Here is a 27236-nt window from a genome sequence, read left to right on the forward strand (position 1 = left end):
GTTTAGCATTAAGAGACCATAGTGCGGGACAAAAAGTGTGGGAGACAACTGGCCCGACGGTCCCCTAACCGCAGTCACTGTTGGAAATTAATTAATTATGTGTAGTTATTTTGAATCTGCTGTGCGAAACCATGTTTACATGTAAATTAGTCTCTGAACCACAGAGCGGGGGAAATAAAGGAGGGCAAAAAAAAATTGTGCCACGGAAGTTTGAATTCTTCTAAAACAGTGATTTTCGGCGGGTCCGGACACACACTATAGGCCCGTACCCAAACGGGGGGGGGGCATGGCCCTCCCTCGAGCCATGAAAATTTTTAATTTGAACGTAAAAAACCTACAAAAATTAATTTGATGGTTTTTCAAATTTTGCACGAATTTCGATTTTGTCCTTGCACAAATGAATAGTTTTTTTCTGGAGAGAGGCAGGCTCTACAAGTCTGCAATATTGGGCTATTTTAGTTCTATAACCATTGATGCAAGGCTATCAGATGTTCCGATTTAGTCGGGACAGTCCATTCCTTTTAATCCATGTCGCGACTTGCTATAAAGGAAGAAAGACTCTTGCGCCACTACAGACATTGCACTGGTTATGTAGAACTTTCTGTAGAATACTCTGTACATTTTTAAAATTGTCTGAACTTTTTATGAGTAAAAAACAGTTCTTTGACGACATTCGACAAATAGAAACCCCTTGATTATTGAATGGTTTCTTCTATTATAGTGTCACTAATGTTTCACATAATTAGAATAGAGGGGAATTTTCTATACTCTTTACATTATGGAAGAAAGTTTCCTCAATGACTGCAATGGAAAACCAACCATACGAGGGTCACTATTTATATTTTGAGCCTAACAATGTAAAAACAGGAATTTGGCATTGAAAACTGCTTTATTGTTTTTCGAAGTATTCTCTTTTATGGTCAATACACTTTTGCATTCGTTCGAACCATTTGTCAAAGCAGTTTTTCCAATCTTCTTGAGACACCTCCATAATATGGTTTTTGAACGCATCAACGACGTCTTCCGCCGACGAAATTCGTTGTCCACGCAATTTATTCATGACATTCGGGAACAAGAAGAAGTCATTGGGTGCCAAATCAGGACTGTACTGCGGATGACCCATCAATTCGATTTTTTGACTGTTCATAAAGTCGGTTGTTAGACGAGATGTGTGACAGCTGGCATTGTCTTGATGAAGAATGATCCGACGGCGTTTGTTTGTTTTCCGTATTTGACCGAAGACCTCTGGCAAACAAATCGTTGTATACCATTCAGAGTTGACCGTTCTACGTTCCTCTAAAGGCACAGTTGCCACATGACCAATTTTCCCGAAAAAACAGGAAAACCCATTTGTTTCGATGTGCTTCGAGCGCGAACAACTTTTGTTGGATTGGGTTCATCTACAAACACCCATACAGTCGACTGCTGTTTACGTTCCGGCTCATTTGCATATATCCATGATTCGTCACCTGTTACAATCTTATATACGTCTTTTGAAGCACCACGATTGTATTTATTGAGCATTTGTTTGCACCAATTGACGCGAGCGTCTTTTTGAGTTTCTGTCAAATTGTGTGGGATCCAACGAGAACATACCTTTCTCACAGCTAAATGATCATGTAATATTTTATATATGCTGGTGGAACTAATGCCTATGGTTGCCTCAATCTCACAGTATGTCACATGACGATCTTGCAGTATTAGGTTTTGCACAGCATCAATGTTTTCTTGAACAACAACTGATTTTGGACGACCTTCGCGAATCTCGTCGGTGAGCGAATGGCGGCCACGATTAAATTCGTTATACCAACGTTTCACAGTGGCAAAGGATGGGGCTTCATCGCCAAATGTGGAAGTAAGTTGATCGATGCACTCTTGTCTTGATAATCCACGTCGAAAATCGTAAAAAAATCATCGCACGAAAATGTTCACGAGTTAATTCCATTTTATTGTTGTCGCGCAATCTCCAAGGCAACATAAACAACACAAATGAAGCTATTGACAAAACATTTGAAGTACGTTATGGTCAATAATGCCAGACGATTCCGTGAAAACGTCAAATCGCGCCTAACTTCAATCAATGTTGCCAAGGCTCAAAATATAAATAGTGACCCTCGTATAATGGGCATTTAGCCCTCCACCCGTACCGCAAGGTCTGTGATCCCTTTTCGCCACCACTGAGCAGAAGGATAAAAAACATTTTCTTTCTCCAACTGATGTCCATACTGCCACTCAATGGCTTAGGGTTAATTAATACGAGGGTGGTTTGAAAAGTTCTCGGAATGGAGTAGAAAGAAACGACTTACAACAGTGATTTTTTTTTGATTTTTCAATGTAGTCTCCCTGTACACTAATGCACTTGGTCCAGCGATGTTCCAATGCTTTGATCCCATCTCGAAAATTAGATTCCTCCAGGCCTGTGAAATACGTGTCAACTTCGGCTATTAGTTCTTCCTTTGAAGAGAATCTCCGTCCATCGAGGAAACTTTTGAGTTCGGGGAAAAGATGGAAGTCTGAGGGAGGCGAATAAGGCGGATGTGGCAACAATTCGTAACCAAGTTCATGAATTTTTCCCATGGCAACGACACTTGTGTGAGGGTGCGCATTGTCCTGATGCAAGATGATTTTCTTTCTTGCCAAACCTGGCCTCTTTTCCCGTATCTTATGCTTTAGTTGGTCGAGGAGATTAGCGTAGTATTGTCCCGTAATTGTTTGACCAGTGGGAAGATAATCGATCAACAGAATCCCTTTCGCATCCCAAAACACTGACGCCATTACCTTTCCGGCCGACCGTATTGCCTTTGCTTTCTTTGGTGGTGGTGAATCAACATGTTTCCACTGCTTTGACTGTTGTTTTGTCTCTGGGGTATAGTAGTGGACCCACGTTTCATCTGTCGTCACAAACCGGCGCAAAAAATCTGTTTGGTTTCTCTTAAAACGAGTCAAACATTGTTCGGAAATGTCCACTCTGATGCGTTTATGGTCCTGTGTTAAAAGTCGCGGCACCCATCTTGCAGATAATTTTCTCATATCCAATTCAACTGTTAAAATGTGATACGCCCGTTCGGATGACATTACTATAGCTTCTGCAATTTCACGCACTTTCAGTCGGCGATCCTCCATGACCAATTTATGCACTTTTTCAATAATTTCTGGGGTAGTAGCACATTTTGGGCGACCACTACGTGATCTTCTTCTAAGCTGTCCCGACCAAATTTAAACTCGTTTGTCCACTTTGCAGCAGTTGAATATGAAGGAGCAGAGTCCCCCAGTGTGTTCAGAAAATCGGATGAATTTCCTTTGCTTTCATACCTTTCTTTACGAAGTACTTAATCACCGCTCGAATCTAGATTTTTTTCCATCTTCACAAAGCACTGCATGGGAACAACTACAAAGTGACGTCCGCACCACGGATCTCTACCCAGAACACTGACGCGCCACGTGTTTATTAATAAAGGATGGCCTATTACTATGCGGGAACCTCGTTGTCCTAGCACTGATTTCTGGTGGTGATTCCGATAACTTTTCAAACCACCCTCGTATTATGCAAATAGGAGAATCCACTTCACAGCAGAATCGTTGCTAGATTTTTGGAGAAAAAAATTGCCTGAAGTATTTATTGCCTTATTTGTCCAAAACACTCAAGAAATTAAGTACATTATTATTTACGAAGTTCTGTCGATTGGAATTTGTTTTACTGCAACTTTTCTTCTTTTCTACTTGTAATTGTCTTGAACATAAATACACAGTGGTGTGCCTGTACAACAGACAACTTTCACAGTGTGCACAGGACATCAAGGCCAAAAAATTCGATGCTACGAGCCGTTGATAATGGCATTTTCTATCACACATGTATGCATCCCCATTTAATAGCTTCTTGGTTGCCACTGGTATTTATTTTTACTGTCGAATAAGATTCTAAAAGCGAGAACACGCCATGGAAACAATATTATGCCAGCAGACACACTGTTAGAGTGAAGTCACTTAGACGTTCCCTTATTTACAGGGTTCGCACTGACTCCAAAGTCCTGGACAACTGGATGAGTCAAGGCTAGGACTGAGGTTATTGGAAACAAATGATTTTTTAAAAAAAAGCTTTCAAAACCTGGAAAAGTCAGGGGGATTAAATGATTTTTGCTTGGCAGAATTTGTAATCGGAAACACGTTTCATTTTATCTTCCCAACAATCTTCCTTTTTGGGTAATATTGCTTATAAAAAGGTTTTCATTTTATTTTCATTTATTTTCAAAAGTGTTTAGCAAACGTGATTCATTTGTGTAACTTTTAAAGTTGTATTGTTTGCATTATACACACATGTAGTCTACCCGTATCATATATATATATATACCGCGTGAGGCACCTAAAAGTACCACCTGAAATAGCGAAGAAACCAGAAACAGTAGCGATGTGAGGTTTGCGGGAAACAATAATATCAAATGGGGCTCGTAAATCGGAGGTATGGGGTGGGTCGAAAAATATCGACAAATGGGGCATCTGGAGCAAAGTCATATTTTTTTTAATGGAACGATATACAATAACATGCATAATATAAAAGAGCACACGCAGAGAAACACAACGCCGTTGGTCTCATGCATCTACTGCACATAGGAACGAAGATATGGCCATGTGAAAATATGTAAACAAACTAACAAGGGGCCCACTTGACCGTCAGTACCACGGCATGTAAGACTTCTCAGGTGCCTGACAGAACTGCCTTTACGCAGAGCAAGTTTTGATAGCAGGTCCACGAGATTGTGTTAGTTCATAGCAAGCAGTCGTAGTGGTAAGAGCGAAGATTATGGTGTTCACAAACATAGAAAAAGCGGACATGATCCTGATTTATGGGGAATGCCGAAAGAATGCCTCAGAAGCCTACCGTGTGTACGCAGAGAGATATCCGGACAGACGACAGCCATCTCGACGTCTGTTTGGTAAGTTATTTATTAAATTAAGAGACACCGGAAGTGTAACACCACGAGGACGTGTGCGGAACAAGCCAACTACAGGTGAGGCAGGTGCAACAAATGTTCTCGCCGCTGTTGCTGTGAATCCGCACGTTAGCTCCCGTGAAATTGCCAGGGATGCTGGGATGAGTCAGCGAAGTGTATTGCGCATTCTGCACACACACAAGTTTCACCCATATCATATCTCCCTCCATCAGGAACTTCACGGGAATGATTTTGTGGACCGTGTTCGGTTTTGCACATGGTTGTTACGACACGACACACCCGATTTGTCACGTATCCTCTTCACTGACGAGGCAACTTTTACCAATCATGGAAATGTCAACCTAAGGAACATGCACTATTGGTCGGTGACAAATCCACATTGGCTTCGCCAAGTGGAACGCCAGCGCCCATGGAGTGTGAACGTGTGGTGTGGTATAGTGGGTGAACATCTCATTGGCCCTTTTTTTATACAAGGGACACTGAATGCTGACCGAAACATACAGTTTTTACAACACGAACTGCCTGTACTATTGGAGGACATACCACTTCAGACAAGGAGGGACATGTGGTACCAACATGACGGGTGCCCAGCTCACAGTGCAAGACGCGCTACAGCATGTGTGGAAAATACATTTCCAAATCGTTGGATTGGACGTGGAGGGCCTGTCAAATGGCCGGCTCGTTCCCCAGATTTGACACCGTTAGACTTTTTCCTGTGGGGAAAGCTGAAGGACATTGTCTACCGGGATGTGCCAACAACTCCAGAGGATATGCAACACCGCATTACTGCGGCCTGTAGGGACATTCCCTACGAGATGCTACATTCTGTGCACCGATCTTTGCGTGGGCGCCTCGTTGCCTGTATCGCAGCTGACGGCCACCACTTTGAACACACACTATGACAGGTTTTCGCTTCTTACGCAGTGGTTCTTCGACATACTGTCATGGTCATTTTCATTATGCTGTAACACTGTCAAATACATGGTGCTGACGATGTCTACTGTATTTTTTCTTCCTTTAACACGTTCTGTCTTCATCTTGTCCAATGGCTTCCGACATCTCATACTTGTACATGCCGTGGTACTGACGGTCAAGTGGGCCACTTGTTAGTTTGTTTACATATTTTCACATGGCCATATCTTCGTTCCTATGTGCAGTAGATGCATGAGACCAACGGCGTTGTGTTTCTCTGCGTGTGCTCTTTTATATTATGCATGTTATTGTATATCGTTCCATTAAAAAAAATATGACTTTGCTCCAGATGCCCCATTTGTCGATATTTTTCGACCCACCCCATACCTCCGATTTACGAGCCCCATTTGATATTATTGTTTCCCGCAAACCTCACATCGCTACTGTTTCTGGTTTCTTCGCTATTTCAGGTGGTACTTTTAGGTGCCTCACGCGGTATATATATGCTCTGACAGAAACGAATGTCAGTGTCAACTGCAAATGTTTGTCAGGTGGTTGCATAGGTTAGAAAATGCTGTTTTTCAACATTTCGTAGCAAAATGAGCAAATTTCTCTACCCACCCTCTCCCATACACCCCTGTCCACACACACACACACACACACACACATATATATATATATATATATATATATACAGTGTATAATATACGAGAAAATTCATGAAAATTTGCCTCTGGGTCTGCCCCACCCCTCAAAATAATCCTGGGTACGGGTCTGAAACACTACATACGTCCCTGTTCCATACCCCCATCAATACAATAAAACTGAGATGAAGTGAGTTTTTTTTCCTCCGATTGAACTTGCATCAAGGCTTTTGCCATAGATTCTGGGCACGCCTATGCTGTAAAGGATTCAATGAGTTTAAAAATTACTCTGTGTTTCAGTCCGACTGTGTGACAACAAAATTACGGCAGAGAGAGGCACCTTTTAAAGTGTATTGTCGATTTATTGATTTCGCTTTTTGTGTCACTTTTGGCTAATTTGCGAAGATGCGGATGAATGTTGATATGACACAAACATCAATGCCCAGGTCAGGATTCGAACCCGGGATCCCTGGCGTTGTAACGAGATGTGCTAACCACTCCGCCACGGGGACCGGCTGTCTTTTCGAAGTCTGACTCCTAATGCCGTGCATGTTTTAATGCTGACGTTATTGTTAGAAATTGTGTGAAGGTATGCAGGTGCTTTGCCCAATCTTCTACAATTTGCGTGACCATTATCAGCTTCAAAAAGAACGCACCCAGACCATTTTAAGCATTTTGCTACGTGATTTTAAAAATATATATATATAAAAAAGTAAATTTAAAGATGAATAATGCATGTACAGTGACAAGAAAATTACTGTTGAATGGAATCGCTGTCACACCCTACCATTCCTGTAGCCTAATTATATTTATCAGACAGGCCAGATAACAGTAAAATGTGTACCGGCTTAGCTTCACAGGGTGTAGAGTACATCAAGACGAACAGCTTTTCTCACCGCTTTCCCCGCTCGGGCTTCCCTCTGTGTTCAGTTTTAATACTGCATGTATGCAACCACGCGGCACAGATTCGATGTTACCGGACAAGGGGAAGCATATTACTGACAATAACGCGCTAGGGACTCAGTCAAGATGAAGTTGCAGGCCTGACCAGCCCCAACCCCCCCCCCCCCCCCCTCAAATCAATCTATGTTGCTTTTACAAGACAAATCGCTTGGATCAGAGTTACCTCGAAAATCTAATGGACTAATTCTTGGCACGTAACACCACCTTCTTATATGCAACACCTGCGCAGATACTGTTGTTTACATGCACCGTCATCAGTGGTAGGTCATGAATCACAACACGATGTTAGCATTATAAATACAAATGTTTGTTAAATAGCAGAGATACTGGCAGTAGGTGTGTGCCCGCGCGCGCGCGCAGAAAGGGTAAACACGTACATTTGGGACTGTAATGTTGATCTTCATATAATCCTTCCACTTACCACTGACCTGTCGCTGCAAAGTCTGTGCGCAGGGCACTTAAGGTGTTGAAAGTGGTCTACCATTTCACACAGTCAGTGGCGGCGATTAGGATGGAGCGAGGCTTTTGCCCCTGCACTGTGCTAAACCTTAACTACAAAGGGCAATATACTGTCTTTGATTCCCCCCGGTTTTGGAACCCAATCGCCGCCACTGCACACAATGTTAGGCCAGATAACAGTCCACGACTATTTTTTACACGCCACATACAAGAAAACCTTGCTGAAAAGCAACTTTCTTGACGGAAGTTATAAAAGAATTGATCGCTTTGGAAACAGCTAAGAATCATTAGGTTGACTGGTGCTTGCATGAAAGTTCTGAACACGGAAAAGAAGGAAGAGTACGTTTTTATTGCGCATATTATGTGAAACCAATCATTAAGTCGCAGCTACGCACGGGCGAGGAGGGTATTGGCGTCACTTACCTCGGACAAGAGAACCTTGGAGTCGAATCTCTCGAAATGTTTGATCACAATATTCCTTCTCAGGAGTCGCAATAAAGTGTAAAATAACATATTCGCTGATACAGAATAAATTATGATCACGAGTATTTTGTTCGACCCATAATGTGTCTTTTCCCTTCAAAACTAAAAAAATTAAGGCTGCAAAATATTTATCTTAAGATAAATCTCATTTTTATTCTAAATTATTGCTCTCATAAATAATTATCTCTGTACGCAGTACAAATGTGAGTTAAAGAGTTGTTGGATGACAGTTGAAGCGATAAAATTAAACACTATTTAATAACAATAGGGGTCTCCGCGATAGCGTTGCGGTAACGTCGTCACCATGTAATCAAAAGGCACGTATGGTTCGGATCCAGCTTTAAACTGTAGGTCCAGTCCCGATTAGCCTATCTAAGCATCTATCTATGCATGCGGACTTGAAACAAAGCTCAAACTAATAACAACATACATATATTGAAAAATAATTACATTTGGGGGAATATGTGCGCGCGCCCGAGTACCAAGTGCTTATACACACATGCAAAACTATATTCTTCTTCTACTGTGAAACTACGTAAAAATTGTGGTTTTAAAGCAGTCCCAATTGAATACAGGTAAGGGTAGGATAAGACGGTAATTACTAAGAGACGAATAATCAAAACAAGATTTCCGATTTCTTACCAAGCAAAAACTGACTTCCAATTTATACTATACCTTGGAACGGACGAAGTCTCTGACACAGAACACATTATACACGACAATCGGCAATCAACTTGTAGCACAAATTACAACAACACAGGATGCAAACTGCACTGCACGAACTTTCACTCAGGAATGCTCCTTTCGCAAGATACAGTCAACAGAGCACATAGGCATCCTTCCTGGCCACTGCTAAAAGAACAATCTGCTTTAAGTGCGGGAGCCTCCCAGTTTCTTGCGACCTGGGAGGAACAATGTGCCTTCCTTCCTTTGTCAATGGAATCTTCAGGGTACCCCTTGGAAAGCTTTCTCACTCGCGGTGTTCCCCATTGAATAAGCCCGTTTCTTACACCACCGTCTCTGGTCGTGTTCCCACGATTTGAAAAGCTTCTTCGCAGGTGAGCATCATTCCGAGAGCAGCGATTGTCTTCAGAACCCAATCTACGCACGGTTATTTCCCTGACAGATGAAGATAAGGTCGAGAATGTTTACAACCACAGGAAAAACAAAACGAACAACCAGAAGGATCAAAGAAGCTCTTGGGGATTACTCCTGCCTCCCTACAAATACCAGCTAATCGGACACCAAAACTGCACTAATTCGTTCCACTCATTGCGCACAATTCTAACTCTATCACATCTTGATGAGTCCAATGTCACTGTGTGCCATAACATAGCTCATAGGGTTTAAAGAGGTCAAAAGACTAACTTCTGAACTTTCACAACATTCTTAAAATGTGATCATTTGAAAAAAACTATTTGGGCGGGAGCTTTGGTAAGATATCGTGAAATATACATGTGAGTAGCCAATGTTACATAATGCTGAACTGCATAATCTTTATTCAACTTCTAATGTTATTAGGGAAACTGAATCAAGACGGCTTCGGTGGACCGGTCATGAAGCACGAAAAGGACTGGAAAGAAAAGTTAACAAAATCCTAGTTGGGAAACTTAATGGAAATTGGAGAGAAACCTATAGGTTGTCCAAGGAAGATAGATCTGGAGGAACTTGGCAAGCATGGTAAACAATGGACTGTTCTTGTCAAGGATAGGTATAGATGAAAAGCTTGTATTGCTGTCGCAATAAACCTCCTTGTTAAGGTATAGCTAAGAGTTAGCTACTCTTTCAGTAGTTGGTTTAGTTTGTTAACAACAGAGCATAAAACAGCGTGAAATAGCATGCAGAAAATTAACTCCACGTCTATCGCTCAAGTTTTAATTTTTCGTGGAATTCCGGGCTTTCCCTTCTTCCCAGAAATTTCCAACTTTCTACATATTTCGTGCTTCACGGAAATAAAGGCATTCATTCGAGAAGAGAGTATATTTTATCAATTCTCTTGTGGGCTTGACATGCTGAATCAATACACACGGTGGTCCGGTTGGTAGGGCATCTGACTGTCGCGCGGGAGACCGTGGTTCGACTCTCAGGGTAGACATTTTCCAGCAATGTCCCTGTTCTAATAAAGGGTACCTTGTGGCGGTAAAGGCGGCCGGAGCGTGATACTGATCACATCACCTCCACAAATGCCAAATATTGCGAATGTGTTGGGGCCCTACCTCCATGTCATGAAATGTTGAAATGTGGCGAGGCGGGGGGATCTTTTACTTCTTTTTTACATGATATATTGAATAGTTTTCCTTCCAACGCGAAGAGATTTTTTACCAACAGATTGAATATATTGCAAGAACACAAAACCGAGTGACTCAAATGGTTGTGCACAAACTGAAGAAACGCACAGAGCTTGAAATATAGCAATAACAGGAATGGGGGCCTAGGAAGTGATTCTGACTTAGTACATACAAGCCTGTGAATGTCAGGAATCACATGCTAGCGGGAAGTAAGTTCGTCCATGTGATCGCCGTTAACCCCTGCTAATACGTCCACCGGAACTAACTACTCGAAAGTGGAAATTGAGCCCGGGGGGGGGGGGGGGTTGCTGTGTCGAATTTGGGGATAGGATAGGTGCGGGGATGCTTATACAGACAAACATGGAAACAGTGCACAATGCAGTATGGGATTCTTATGCAAATTATTGCAGCTGAATTCATGAAAAGTTTCTTAACTGAGGGGCAAAACATTCCTCCTCCTTTTCGAGCTTTGCCGAAACCTCCGTTTTTGGTTTTGAGAGGAAGGTGATCCACCCAAGCATGGGTGTTGCGGTAATTAAAGAAGCCATGTCTTGTGAATTAAGTCTCGCCCATCACCAACATTGATCAAAAAATTGGTATCATTCGGAAAATGTGCTCTTTCAGTTTGTGCACAACCTTTGGTACAGCCTTGCGATTTAAACATAGCGAACTTTTCATTCCTTGTACTTTTGAGGAGGGTGGCTATAGCAGAACTCTTTTCAACCCTCTCCCCCCGAAATGTTTTTCTGGGCAAGCTCATGCCTTCATGGATACTATAAAATAGTAAAAGCCAAGAACTGATCTAACGATTTCAAACATGGGCGTTGCCAGAAATTTTTGCAAGGTGTGTCAAGCCATTAATAAAACTTGAATAGTAAAAATAATAACAATTTTACCCATTATTATCGTGGTTATGATTTTGATTTTTATTATTATTAATGTTATTATTATTACTCAATAATAGCTATTGTAAACTAATAATCATTTTTATTCCAAACGTATTATATTACCTATTATTACTACACAAATGGGGAGACTTTCTACTCGATTCACCAGATGTGAATAATTTTTTAACGTTTTATACAGTTAGTGAACTGAAATGCATGTTATTCTGTTTTGAACTTTTACACACTTCGTTCAAGAAAAAGCTTTAGAACTTAGGGTGAAATTTTAGTGATGACATGAAACTCTAATTTTTGGAACCGAGAACTGTGGAACCATTTGTTCAATGGAGTAAACGGTAGAATATGTGAACATCAAGTCTTGCATTTTACATTCAATTTTTTGATCTAATGCATTTTCTATTTTGTCTATTCTGTTGTAATACTAATTACTGGAATCTTATTTGTCATTAACATTAAAAATAAGTTTTCTGCTTTCTTGAAACTGGAAATTTTGATTTGATTTGAATTTAAAATTTTGGGTGCGTCAGCACTAAGGCTATTTTGCACCCGTCACATTATACGGGGTCCAGCTCCTAATCGTTACAAATAACAACTCAAACGTTGCATAACTAAAATCTTGAAATTTTCTGACTTTGGTTAAATGCTGAGGCTGTAAAGGGGCACTCAGCCCATATACCGACAAAACACAGGACAACACACAGAATTACACTGGCCATAGGGCCAGTCGCCAGAGCCTCGTTAGTCTGCAAAATGCAGTCCAGGTTGTACTCCGTGGAAGTGAGGTTGACAATTGGGTGTACTACGTGGAAAATGACCCTTACACCCCTTGAAACTGGAAATCAACTATGCTAATCTCCGGGGGGGGGGGTAGTCCCCTTCCGAAGCCCATGATTCTGAACATCACTATCAACGACGCTGTCGTGGCTCTCTCGTGAAGCGTCCGTCTCCCTCTTCTGTGCTTGCCAATCCAACTCCTATCTATAGCCGGGCTATATGTGTTATGTATGAGCAGTTTCAAGCATTTTCAGGCGCTTGTTGGGGGAAGGGGGGTGAATAGACTCAATCGCTTCGTCATTCGTAGAAACAATCTTAATGCATTTGTAACAACACGTGTTGCGCAATGTGGAGAAAACAGCGCCCCCATCTAGACGCCTCCACAAGGACTTCTGAAAAGCGAATCGATAAGTTAGCTGTCTACACGCTTAGCTCACGTAATATAAGGTTGCATAAAGGTTTTCGTTTTCCAAGGATAATGGATATATTGGATCATTTTCAGAAACCTTTATGGCAACCGTTAAAAAATTCAAGAGGTACAAGTGCAAGTCATATTCTTTCAGAGTTCAGTTTTACCTGGGTCCCGTAACCAAAATTCTTGAAATCAGTGGCGTCGAAACGAGGGGTACAGGAGATGCATTGTAACCCCTCACATTTTTGGAAGGGGGTACAGTACTCCGTAAATTATATGATCCGAACTGTACACCCCTTTCAAATAATTTAACAGACACACGATGCTGCCGTTCAAAGAATATCATTTTTAGTAGCTAATCGCAAAAAGGAATTAAAACCTCGCTTGATATGTGCCTTATTTTCAAAATAGGCATACAATTTTAATAAAAACATTTTTTTTTTAAATATATATATTTTGAGAACAGTGCTTCCTTTTAAGTGGCAGTTCAACGTTATGGAGATTTTACTTTAAAAATAAGATGTATGTGACCTGTTTTGAAATGGAATGGCCCATGTGTTGTACAACACATATTTGGAGGTTGAACTCAGTACCCCCCCCCCCAAAAAAAAAACTTCCTAAGACACTGGTCGAGATGAATTCAAATATAGTATATCACCAAATATACACCCAATTACAAAATTTAACACATATCCCTAAGCAACCAATGTAGATAAAGATGTATAGTTACCAGTAGCGTATGCAGGATTCTATCAAGGGGGGAGTTATTTCTAAAACTTTCTCCAAATTCACATTACCATTGCTTTATTATACCTTAATTAAATAATAATACTCATAATTAATTATTAATACTTAGTATAATTAATTAATTAGCTGAATTACTACTAATAATACTACTAATATCACTACTACTATTAAGTAGTAGAGATCTACAAAAATATGGTATTTATGAAAGCAATAGAACAAAATTACTTCCTAGTCATTCGATTTTATCAAATTCTGGGAGCATTTTTTTGTTTCTTTTTTACGAAATAATTGTCTGGTCAACAAGGTGAGACGTTTTAAGTGTTAAGAAAATCCATAAAAACAAGAAAATATATTAAAATAAATTGAAATAATCAAAGTATGGAACTCATCCAAGGAGCTGCGGTGGTCTGGTCGGTAGAGCGTTTGACAACCACGCGGGAGATCCGGGTTCGATTCCCGGACTTGGTTGGAATTTTCCCGGCTTCTTCCCCGCATTAATGTCCCCGATAATTCGCATCTGGATTGTGTCTTTTGTCTTGGAATACAATTTTAATAGACTGAAAAGCTCCAAAAATACGAAATATATTAATATGCATCCTGCCCTCCAAAACGAAGCTATGCTATCCACATTTACTATTCCAGCCCATCCCGAAAAAAAATTCCTGCGTACGCCAGTGTATTGAACATTGTTGCAACTGAGATACAAAACAACTTTTCTCTTTTTTACATCATAGTTGCCATTATATTTTATTTTCAAGAATTCGTGTTAATTTTCACAGCATTCACTCTGAAAGACGCGTGTGTTTGGAATGCTGTGCTTTTCTCCGTGCTGCATGGAAATAATAATTCAAATTATTATTAGTAGCAGTAGTAGTAGTAGTACAATAGTAGTAGTAATAATAGCTATTGTCCCAGATCTTTGACTGATGATTTACAATGGTGCTTATGGAATAAAATGCTTAAAGGAAGCGACTTGAAATGATGTTGGATTTTCTGACGACGAAGCAAGGGAAGAAGTTACAAACATGGCAGCATTTTCACTGCTTTTTGGGCACTTTCTAAGGATGTTCCGAAATCGTTGATTTCACGTGTGTTACACCTTGCACCTACTTGAACTTTATCGATCTCATCTACCACAATTAAAAAAGTTACATTGGTATTTCAGACTTGGGATAGTCTTTCATTTTTTACAGACATTTTCCAGCTTCAATCCTTTAGAATAACTAAAGTAACACGGACCTATTATGAAATGTATTTGACTTACTAACTGGAAAATAACTACTTGCAATTGTCATATGAGAAATACATACTGTAGAATACAACGGAGATTTTTCGACAGAAATAAAGTAAATGTGTACCAATCCTAGCCCCTTAGTATAGGAGTAACTGGCCCTTGTCCTCTAAAGTAAGAGATTCGCCCCAATGAGAAAGGTGTGTTTGTGTTAATATGTCCCTTCCCTTAGTTTCAAAACAAATATCGGTGATTTTAAATGTATATCCGCCATCCAGATGTATTTGCCATGCCTATGATGCACGATCCCTTACTCAATGGTGGAAACTAGTCAATGGGTCAAAATTACTGACTTAACTGACCAAAATGCAAAAAATGACCAAATATTAATTACCGACCAATTTAATTACAGCCTAGCGACAATCTAGCACTTTAGAAGAAAATCTGGACTTTCATTGAGAAATATATTTGCATTATTGAACAAAAACAGTTATGGTAAAAAGTAACCCCATTTAAAATAACAATTATCAGAACGAAAGATAATTATTACCGGTATAATGTGTTTAAGAAAAGAAGTTACTAACGAATTCATACATTTATTTCTCTATAGTTTTCTGCACCGCATCTGTATCACCAGTTCACCACTATCCTCACTACGGTAGAAAAGCCACATAAAATAACAAAATCTTTCCGTACATCTTGCCTGGTTGAGCGGAAAGAAAGACACAAAAAAGATAAAAATGTATGCATGAATCACCCAGCTGAGTGGCTTCGTGAATAAATCGAAAGTTGAAACTTCTAACGGAGCCTTCGCAGACATACACTGTAAAACAGGCTGCGCCACAACAGACAATTTTTTTGTTTCACTTCCGTGGTGAACAGCTCAAAATGGCAGGCAGCCAAGATGATGTGTTTGCTTGAACACGATCCAGAATTTTGATTCCTTTCTCAACGCTTAAGAGCCATTCTCCCGGTAACTCTCTTCCAAGTCATCCAAGTGTTAAATATACACCGACGATTTTTTCACCTGTGACATGCAGGAAGGCTAACAAAATATTCAGAATGAACATAAACGATTTTGCTAATTGTAATAAAAGTTGACGTGCAACCACATTAGCGTGTAGTCGGAGGTCCTACAGAATCGAATCCTGAGCAGGGCATTGTTACTTCGCCAGTATCATGAATTCAGCATTCATCTATAAGGTCGCGACTAACCTATAGACGAAAAAAGTCTAAATAATGGATGGTCCAGTGCAAAAATATCACCAAGCGAATTGTTGAACATGTTTATTCTAATTGAGCTTGAGTTTCTGTTTTAAGTCCACTTCATGCACAGAATCGGGACTGGACCTACAGTTTAAAATGGGATCCGAACAACTATGTGCCTCCACCGGGTTACAAGGCGACTTTATCCTTGTTTCACACAATAACGACTTCAAGAATTGAAACAGAACGCTACACAAGCTGTGTACTACAAACTCTGCACCAGCATGCGTAAAAATCCAGTTCTTTAGCGATTGATTGAAATGAAAATTTTGGGTGTCAGCACTTGGGCTATTTGCAACCGTCACGTTATACGGGGTCAAGACCCTAGCATGAGTACAAAATCAACGCGTCTCTCTGAGGACTAAAACTCCTTGGTTAAAAGCCACAGGACAACACAAAGACGATTACACTGACGCAAGAGTGTTGGCCTACAATACTGCAGTTACCGGGTGTACTACGTGGAAGTGGGATTGACTTTTGGGTGTCTGGGTGAAGGCCACCCCTTAAAACGCACGTAGAATGCAAGGGAAAAATTAATGAAAACAGTCATGGGTAATTTGTCGTGAAATTGTACCTCTAAACGAGACCTTCGAACATTAGTTACCATGGATAATAATATTAAGGAGGAAATAAAACCAAGAATTACAGCTAGTAATCGAAGTTATTTCTCACTGTTAAGAGTTTTCAAATCTCGCAGCCTGAGTAGAAATTTGAAAATCAAAGTAGGCTATATCAGGTAGTGGTAAAGCCAGTGGTGACATATGGAGCAGAGACATGGACTTTGGCGCAAGCAGATGAAGAACTTTTGCGAAGATGGAAAAGAAGTTTACTAAGGAAAATATACGGGGCATTAACTGATAGTGGCGAACATAGGCGTGCGCACGGGGGGAGGGGGGCGAAGTTGCACCCCCTAATAATGGATGTTCGCAGATTTTTTCACGAAGGGACAATCAAGGTATTTTTCCATGGTGCATATTAGCCCGATAATAGTGATGACCCCCTCAAAAAACACCACTTGAATTTCAAATTATCGCATTATTGCGTCGTCGTCCTCATTACATAATAATTAACGTAAAATACTATGACTGAAATCAAATTATACGTGTGAAACATACTTTTAGGTTGACATTCGTTTTCGAAGGGGGAGGAGGTGTGGCCATCCTTGCCCCCCTTCCAGACTTTCCATACCCCTACATTATTATTCTTTCACCTAGAAATTTAGTGTAGCGGAATCTTGTCGCCGTTATTAAACGATATTATACGAGAAAATGAAGTATTTTCAAGCCAATGAAAGTTCAAAGCAACTACGGGGGAGGGGCGTGTAGTAGCGCAACCACAAGGAACAGAGGGACATTGCTGTTTCCAACCTTGGATGCAAATCAATTCTAGGGGGGCATACATTGAAGTAAAAGAAAGCACGACTAGCAGAATCTGCTTTTCTTAGTCTTGTCAAGTTCATAGCCGTAGCTAGGGAGCGGGAGGAGTTATCCCTGGCCGCCGAACAATTTGAATGAGGAAAGTAAAAGAGAATGCCATGGCGTCCCATGAATTTTTTTGCGCCCTATTAAATCAATACTGTTTTCAATATGCAAAAATTTGGATTGAAAAATTTTCTTACTCGCATCGCTCGTAATTTATTTTCTGTGATGCATTGTAAATTGCCAGAGAGAAGTAAGAACAACTAAGTTCGCATACTTCAGACAGTTGCTGCAATAACAGTTTGGTTTTGGAGGAAAAGGAGCGCGCACATTTCAGAGACAATTTATATCATTTTTGTTTTTGGTGTTGGTTTGTTATGGGGCGGATTAATTGATTATGTAATTTACTAAAATAATATGTTATAAATAACACATACATACACACACACATATACCCATCAATGCAATAAAACTAAAACAGTGAGATAAAATTAGGTTTTTCTTTCCCGACTGAACTTTCAAGGCTTTTGCCCCCACCCCTAATCATAGGCTCTGCGCACGCCTATGGTGGCGAATAAGGAGGAAAGATGAAATTAGAGCACTCTTTAAAAAAAAAAAAAAAAAAAAAAAAAAAGATATAGTTTCCGATATAAGAAGCATGAGACTGAGGTGGTTGGGACATGTGGAAAGAATGCCTGAAGACAAAGCGGTTAAGGCCTCAAAGGAGAAGATTAAGAGGAAGGCCAAGGAAGAGATGGTTGGAGGATGTTGAGGAGGTCCTCAGAAGAATGGAAATAAGACGGTGAAGAAGTAGAGCAGAAGATAGAAGAGAATGGGCTATCATTGTGAGAGAGGCCAAGGCCCTTCAGGGGCTGTAGCACGTAGGATGCAAGGGAAAAATTAATGAAAACTTTCACGGGTCATTTGTCGAGCAATTGTACCTATAAACGAAAAGGAAAGAAACCAGTCATAGTGTCCCAGACTCTAGTGAAAATTTTAAGTAAACCAGAATTACTTTGCTATCTGCCTTACACACACACACACTAAGCGAACACACCACCTGGTTATGCAGAGACTGGCCACGTGTTATGTTCATCGTAACTGCGTAGTTAATTCAGTAGTGGCAACTTTGACCCTGTACAGCGTGGTTGCATGCATACAGGGGGAAAACAGTTTCTCGAGGGTTCATAGCATCGCAATGAGGCTTGAAACAGAAATTTTAGTAAGTTGTCATGGTGGCATCCATACACTGTGATAAGCTTTATATATTGAATGCATGCAGTACAAATCTCGAGAAATGCCGGTCGAGATTGAGACGAGTGTTTACAAATCAAGACAAAACAGGCTTCTTCTTCACAAACAATGGTCGTCTAGTGTATGAGTCGGCAAACATTTTTTGTAAAGGTCCAAACTTAAATATTTTACACTCTGCGGCCCAAGAAGCAAACTGGATGATTTTTTTTTAGGTAGGTCTACTTAAAAAAAGTTTGCACATGTATGTATGTATGTATGTATGTATGTATGTGTATGTGTGTGTGTGTGTGTGTGTGTGTGTGTGTAATGTAATAAAAATACTCAGTAGACTACAATTATTGTTTGAAACACAGCTTTACTAATGAGATGAATGAAATTGCTTTTTTGAGACATTTCACCAAATTGGGGGTCACAGATAGGTACTACCAAATACAGAGATCAAACCCCGAGCATATGATCATAGTTCACGATACCATCCCTAACGTGAAATAGTAAAAAATGGAAAATACAAAATAGTAATAATGCCTTGCTACTGTTTTCTCTTACACGTACCCCACGACGCATGTCTTTAACTAGAGCCCATTTTACAACTTGTAAACAATTTTGTAAAATATATGTAATCATAGAGGAAGTGAGACCTGCAACTTCTGTAGTTCACTTGAAGTGTTTTTCCTCCTGGCTCTCTTTTACCGCAAAATTTTAATGGATACGCAGTAGTCATTTCATCTGCATGCCGTTTCATTCCATTTTCTAAATTGCATGTTAATTAGTGCCGAGGGGAGGATGTGGTTACCTCGTTCATCATGTATAACACGAATTAGCGTCCTGTTTCTACTAGCGCGTTTAGCAACGGTTCAACATGCAAAGGTTCAAACTCAAATAGAAGGGTACATGGGTATAACGCGAGGAAATATTTTAGATTCAAATAACATTATCAAATGAAAGTATCGTCACATTGTTGGAAGATTAATATCAGAATAATGCACGAGAACATGGAAGCCACGGCTCGGAAAATTCCTTTAGAATGGAATTGGATCCAATTCTCGTTATTCCATTACTTAAAGGACATACTTCCAGTTTCTGCACTTAGTTTTTCTCTTGACTGTCTACGGTTCTTCCCTGGCTGAAATGAATTAGTTTCAGTTCCTTTATGACCAAAAGAAACTACTTCAGTTTCCTCTCTTGCTTAAAGGAACTAGTTAAAAGTTATCTTCCTGAGAGGAACTACAAAATTTGTTAACATTGCAAAGGAAAGGCTTTGTGCGTGATAATCAGATTACAGGCCGAAACAAAGTATAAGGTAATAATCAAAACCTAATTACGGAAATAACTTCAATCAGTTTCTACTTTAAAATGCTTAGGAGTAATATGAGCAAATACAAAACGATATTAAAGGAAATTAAAAGCAATTTAATTCAATTCGTTATATCAAGAATCCAAAAGTTAAAATGTACAAAACAAAAATCATGCCTGTAGTTTTGAATAGATGCGAAACGTAGTCACTTAAGACTTAATCGGGAACATAAATTGGGAGAGTTTCTGGAAATACAATCTCACATTCGGACCTAAACGAGTGGGAAAGGTTACATAATACTGAACTACATAATCTGTAGAATAATTAATTCAAAAAGACTTCCGTGGGCAGGGCATGTAGCACGCATGGGAGAGTAGAGAAAAGTTTATAAGGTTCTTTTTGGTAAACCATATGGAAAGAGATATGTAGAAAGACCAAGATGAAAATGAAATGACAATATTAAGAAAGACCTGAAGGAATCTGGTAAGAGTAGTCAAGATTGGATTGATCTTGCGCAGGTTAGAGACAGATGGAAGACATTTATTATGTCACTGCCGCAATAAGTTTTCGGGTTTAGGAGTACCAGAGAGTAATTTAGTTAGGATATTCAGAACTGAGCATACGATTTACAGTGGAATCAGAGCTGTACACCGAATTGAACACTTAGATCAGAAGGCAAAATCGTTAAAAACTATGCAAGTGAAAAAATAAAACACAGCAGGGGATCAAAATATCTCGTACACTACATAAAAGCTATTAAGTTCGGAACTTCGCACTACAAAAAACGGACACGTTATTTCTAAGTATCATCGAAATAAACACCCTGTCTAAGCAGTTCTCAAAACATTCGACGGTATCCTATACCGTCCGAAATCACTAATATTGGTCCAAATTATTCGAAATTCACTTACCAGCACTGGTGGGTTGACTTCTTTGAAGAATACATTCTTCGCTTAACACAAAGAAGTTAGTGTAAAATCTTGCTCGATCGTTAGAGATTGATGTTGAATCTAACTAATGCCGATATCTCGGGAGTACACAGAAGATTACAATTGAGCTTGCAAACGAGTGTTTATGATCCAATTTTATGATGTCCTTTACGCTTCGTCAACAACTCAAGTACGAAGTCCACACAATTTGCTATAATCGGGTGCGTTGGCTTCATCGGTGTTAAGACAAGGTTCCTTTTACTAACCCTAAGGCTACTGCAACCAGAGAAGCAAACTCAATTTCGACTCCTTTGAATTGTTTCTAAGGCGAAAATGATCACTTTTAACCACATAAACCAGATTTACATCCGTACAAAATCTCATCGTGATTTAGGATCAGCTGAATTTTATAATTTTCCTTTGCCTTCCTCGTATGTAAATTAGAAATTAGGAATGATACCAGTGTGGTATTTATAAAATTTCCAGGGGGAACTCACCACTGAAGTACATTATGTATGAGAGCATCGTCAAATTTTGAAGCTGACTCACAAAAAAAAGGAACAAACTTCAGATGACAGGTGAAATTCTGTTCAGTTACTGAGAGTCGCAAAGATTTAAGTTCATTTTGTGGTGTTTGTAGTCCGAAAACGCAAACGCATTTTTATAGTGCCTATAAATGCCCATTTTGAGGGTTAGTGTCTATTTTGCTTAATCGTGCCTAAACATGCCTATTCTGACATTTTTTATAACCAGCTTTTTTTATGCGTCTTTGCCTTTGTTTACATTGAAGTGAATGAAATCTGGTATTCACAAGATTTGAGGGTCTCAAGGGATGTCAGATTTTTGGAAATACCAAATGTCCTTGAATCAGAGTAAGCAAACTGGACAACCTGTTGGTGATTCATACTTGGACAAAACGACGCCAACCCACCCCTTCCTTTTTTCCACCTGAAAGCCTCTAAGAGTCAACCAGTACTCATCTGCTATGTTGTGCGTGTGAAAGGAGGTTGGCAGTTATGTGTAGAGATATGGTGTTCATATGTTTAAAAATGCCAAAGCACAAGGCGGCCAGAAGTGTATTAATCAAAAAATGGATTGCTGCAGGTTGTTTTACTGCTGACGGAAAACTTTATTTTTGTTATTTCGCGCCGCTTTTCTCCACATTTGGCTAATCGCATCGATGAGGATGAGTGATATGAAGAAATTGATGAAGACACACTCACAAGGAACATCCGCACAGGCCGGGATTTCAACCGGGGATCACTGAGTTGTAGCCTTGTTGCGGGGTTCCGGGTTCGAATCCCATCCTGGGCAAGGATGTTTGTAAATGTTCATTCATTAATTTCATCGTATCATCACTTATACCCATCTTCGAAAATTAGCCAAAAGTGGCAGAAAAAGCGAAGTAAAATAAAGCAAATCAATCAACAATGCTAAGTTATGTAAAAAAAACTTCGTTTAGTGGCCTTGTGTTGAATATGGAGAATTACACTAAACAGAAAGTCTTGGGGTTAGTTGCGAGGATGCCATCCGCTCGCATGCCCATTCACTTCGAGCACTGACACTAAGTCAAACGAAATTATTGATTCTAAAATTTTATGCGCATACAGAGATACACAGCTCGTCTACTTGTGCAAAAGATGCAAGTAAAATACATTCAAATAAATAAATTAACCAGGTTGTGTTATCCTAGCTTTCCTGCAAATGAGGATTTCATTCAAACTATTATCAATTGTTTGTGAAGCATTTGCGCAATTAGTACAGTGGATAACAGAAATTCATTTCTTCGGAGAAATTTTAATTGGAACATCCTTTAAAATATTTTTTGTTAAAATGGTGCAAATCGTTTTTTTTTCATCACTTGACAATAATTATTCACGTAACAATCGTTGGCACAAGTTCTTTTTGCGAGAATTGCTTTAACTGACGATTCCCTGAAATTTGTGAATGGTTAGCGCACTTTTATATGTAAACTGGAATGCTAATACATTATGCATGTGCATTGGAAGTAGAAAATGTCTATTTTAATGTCTTTTTATTTTGGGTGCCTTTTTAAGTGCCTATTTTAGTACCTTTTCTTATATAGCGCCTTTTTAAGTGCCTATTTACATCATTTTTGATGCCTATTTGCCTGCCTATTTGAGATGTTTTTAGTGCCTATAAATCCGCACCCTACTGATTATATATGATCGAGGGATAAAAGGGTTTAAAAGAAAGATGAACAGAATAAAATTAACTGGATCAACACAACTCAAGAGAAAGGGTACAAGTATCACCTCATCATCCCCTACAAATGCATCCGTGGACATTCATTATTATCAATCTTTATCCTCGTATGCAGACAATCCAAATTACAGTAAAAGGTACCAAGTTACAGAGCCGCGAAATATACGACTTGCAAAAATAAAACAATGTTTCTTTAATAGTAAATTCAATTTTTTACTGTTGAACTGCAATAAATTTTAGTGCCAAATGTACAAATAATATAACTACATAACCTAGAGAGGGACACTTTCGGTATGTAGCTGGAGGACACACCATCCCTTTAACTAAAGAGTTTGTGAGTTTGTGTTTATACACAGTAAGGCTATCGGAACTGGACCTATAGTTTAAAGTGGGATCCAACCACTGTGTGTCTCCACCGGGTATCTCTAACTAACGAAATTTGCATCAACCATACTATTTTTTTTTCAGTCATCGCTTTGAACCATGTAAGCACCCCCCCCCCCCTTTATCAATTCTTGCTCCAAGGCTCGAGCATGTCCCCACCTCCACCTAATAATTTCACAGTACAGACTGCTAGGCTATTTTCTATTGCAAAGATCTAGACAACAACAAAAGCATTAAGAATATTTCGCACAAGAAGTGCTCTATAATGATTTCCAAGCGGATCCAATGGTTCAGAATTTAGAATATCGGTTAGGTCTCTGAAACGACACATAGGCCAAAGGTACAACGGAACCTTAAGGCTCAGAAAACAATCTTCTACTACATTCACTTTTTACCTGAAGCAATCTTTGAGCATTAAAACAATTAAGACCTTATTCTGGGCAAAAATCACATCAATAAATTTAAAATAACACATGAAGAACGCATACTGGGCATGAAACGCAATTAAACAAACGAACGGCCAACAACAATGATTCATGGTAGAAGAGAATGAAGTTACAGAAATGTATTTTTCGTGGCTTTTCTACTTCTCTAGTCAATCGCGACGAAAGGCGCGCAGTTAAATATTCGTAATGTTGACATTTTGCCGTAACTGAAGCAAAAATTCGAGCTGATAAAGCATGAATAACGTCGAATCTATGCACGTAAAAAACTGTTCCAAGCGTCAACTTAATGCACTGTTCTAATACTTGCGTCGTTTCATGGCTGGCCATTAACCTACAGGTCGATGACACCGTTCGCGAGAACAGGGCACCTTCATTTAAGTAATACCTATATTACGTGTACTTGAAACAGAAGGAATATATGTATGTGAGTTCATGAGATGCCAGAAATATATATGTTTTCTATCTAAACAACTTAATTATAAGTGAGAAGGAACTTATTATAATGCTTCTGTAAGAAACATGCAGATGTTTATGAATAATGACGACTAAAATTAAGTTAATTTAGTCGTTACTAGTAAGTGAAACTGGGGTTTAGTACTTCACTGCATATGAACTTGATATTGCTAAATTAGAGAAATTATCAACGTATGTACATATATCTTATGAATGTATGCGCACACCAGCACACATACACACACAAAAAGCACACAAGGTTTATTAGACCAAAAATATGTTCATACTAATATATTTACTAAAGCTAAGATACTATAATGGAGCAGTTGTAATGACTTATCCATACATGACAATAAGTATAGCAATGATAATAATTCGAAGTGCAAAGCTGAGCGAATGCATGGACTTGAAAGAAGGTTGCATTGTGATATATCATAATAACTATTACATTTACTACATGAGCAGGTCTACTTTAACGAATCGCCAGGCAGTTCGCCCATTTTGTGAAAAAAACTTACCGTCGCGACGGCATCGAAATCCACACGCTCCATGATGTCGGGGGAAGCCTTGTGGGAGGTGTGGGCGGTGCAATGCCTCCACAAGTTTGGTCACCCTGCAAACCGCACGATCACAACACTATCACGCCTCGAAATCCACAAGGGCAGGAAGCCTCCTCGAAAGAGGGACCGCTTATTCGGTTGCGTCGCCTCGGTGCCATGTTAAGGATAGCCATGTTCCCGCGCTTCTCTTGTGGCACAGCCCTGAAATCGGGGCGTTAGTGGGCAACATTGATAGGTGGAACGGGGATGGAAAGTAGGAGCATTGCCAACTCTAAAGATCAATAACGAGCTAGGTCACGGTTCGTCGTATTCGAACTTCCCTATGGTGTATTCAACGAAATTTATGCTCGCGAAAAAGAAAAACAACAAAACACTGTTCTGGCCATTAGATAAAAGGTTTCTTTTTTTTTTTCAAACGAAATATCTCTGTCTTCTTGACCCAAATGCTCAGTGCTTTCTCCGCATTTTCATAATTCAGAGGCGCAATTTACGAAACGCACATGCAAGCTTTGCCAGTGCAAAGTTGTTTCAGATGATCGACTGTTTTCTTGTAATGTTTCTCTCCTTAGGCGAAAGATTTTTCGCCAACGGGCGGGTCTTTCCTCCACTCGACTGACGCTTCGAGATACAAGGAATCGATTACGTGTCGTCTTTGATTACGGGAGGGTGGAGCGAAGATTGATGGATGAAATGACCTTCTGGTGTCGAAAGGGCGGTAAAAACTCTCTAAATCGGTCATGACAAATTCAATATTCTACCGAGATAAAAGTTTCAGGACCGCAATATCATTTTTACACTAATTTCTCTCTTCGTTTTCCACTACTACTAATATCAATCACCATACATTAATTCCAATGGGCTACATATAAACGAATTTATTAATTCACTGAAATTTCTATAGTACATCTGTGTGTGCAAGGGCGCCCACGGGATTTCTTTCTCAGGAGAGGCAGAGTAAGATTTCTGTCATAAAAACGTATATCTTACCCATTACTATTATTGTATGTACAATTGAAATTGAACTGATAATACTTTGGCGTTGTTGACAAGTTCAGACTTGAGTTCACTATTTAAATAGAAACTGGATTCGCCTTGCTTATTTCTCATAAACATCTATAAATTGTTTATGAATAGTTCTTTGTCTCTTTGTACTTTTTCATGACGTACAGATATCAAACAGAGACCACTTAATCTATTCACGTGGGCATGAATTATCAAGGTCAGATGGCGACTTCGGGAAATAATTTCCGACTTTTCAGGATCCCGAAAAGATTGTATTTGGAAGTGGTTTTTGCACTAAAAGTTTCTAAATTTTCTTGAAAACATCAGTTTTTATTCCAGAAGTGCAAAACAATTACTCAAGGGAGAGGAAATAGTGACAGAATTCGAGATTTTCCCGTCCCGAAACTGGTCCGATAATGATTTTCTCAGTCCCGAACGAAGGGATTATAAAAATTTAATTTCCAATCCAGCCCAGATCAAAAAATTTCGTCCCGCACACCCTAGTTAAGGGATTCAGGATGACTCGAATGCCTGTGGCGAAAAAGTTCTTTCCTGATTTTGTTAAACATGGCAGTAATTGCTGTAGCTTACAGCCTGTACGTAACTTAAAACCGTATTATATATAATACAATATCACCATTCGAATACATTGTATTTTCCCAGACATCTCGGGGGGGAAGGGGCAAGTGCCATCTAACCCCCCCCCCTGCGGGCGCCCATGTGTGTGTGTCAAATCGTAAGGTGTTATAGCATGCATTTTAATCCTAATGGTTAAAACACTGAGAAATGGCGTGTGACACGCTCGCCACAACGCGGCTAACAGCTCAGAATGCTGACAGAACATTTTGAAAAATCTTTTATGAGCTTGTTTCTTTGATAATGTAAGAAATGGGTGTTCAGTCATTTGACAAAACTATTAAACTGATGCTACTAGTGGTGTAAGAGCTACTGGAAAATGAAGAAACCAATCTGCCCGCGGAGAAGCAGAAAAGCACGAAACGACATCAAAAGAAACAAAAAAGAAAAAGAACGAGAAAATCTTCACGCTGGAAGAACCAACGGGTCAAATATCCTTTTCAGGAGTCCATAACAGCCTTCAAAATATATCCTGCGCCTGCCTATCTGCACAAAAACTTTCTTGAAAACAGGCTTGGAAACAGGACATGGAGATCAAGTTTCATGGGATGAAAGGCTGAGAAAAAAGCAATGTAGTCAAAACTTCGGGGGAGGGGGGTTG

At 39.6% G+C, this 27236-nt stretch overlaps 1 protein-coding gene across 6 annotated transcripts in view; it reads right to left on the minus strand.

The window, feature by feature from the left end:
- The window catches only part of LOC145994796 (uncharacterized), a 184369-nt gene that overhangs the window by 127476 nt on the left and 29657 nt on the right, over window positions 1–27236 (minus strand). The window contains exon 1 of one of the 6 annotated variants that reach the window (XM_083131090.1): window positions 24956–25157. The exons of 4 other annotated variants lie outside the window; for them this stretch is intronic. In XM_083131090.1, coding sequence (XP_082987216.1) covers window positions 24956–24988 — 33 coding nt within the window. In that variant the 5' untranslated portion in view covers window positions 24989–25157. Of the gene's footprint in view, window positions 1–20910; window positions 20994–24955; window positions 25158–27236 lie in introns of those variants that run through there. One more of the 6 variants, XM_083131092.1, reaches the window with a different exon arrangement.

Source organism: Lepisma saccharinum, chromosome 11 (genome assembly GCF_977018435.1).
Source record: "Lepisma saccharinum chromosome 11, izLepSacc3.1, whole genome shotgun sequence".
NCBI lineage: Eukaryota > Metazoa > Arthropoda > Insecta > Zygentoma > Lepismatidae > Lepisma > Lepisma saccharinum.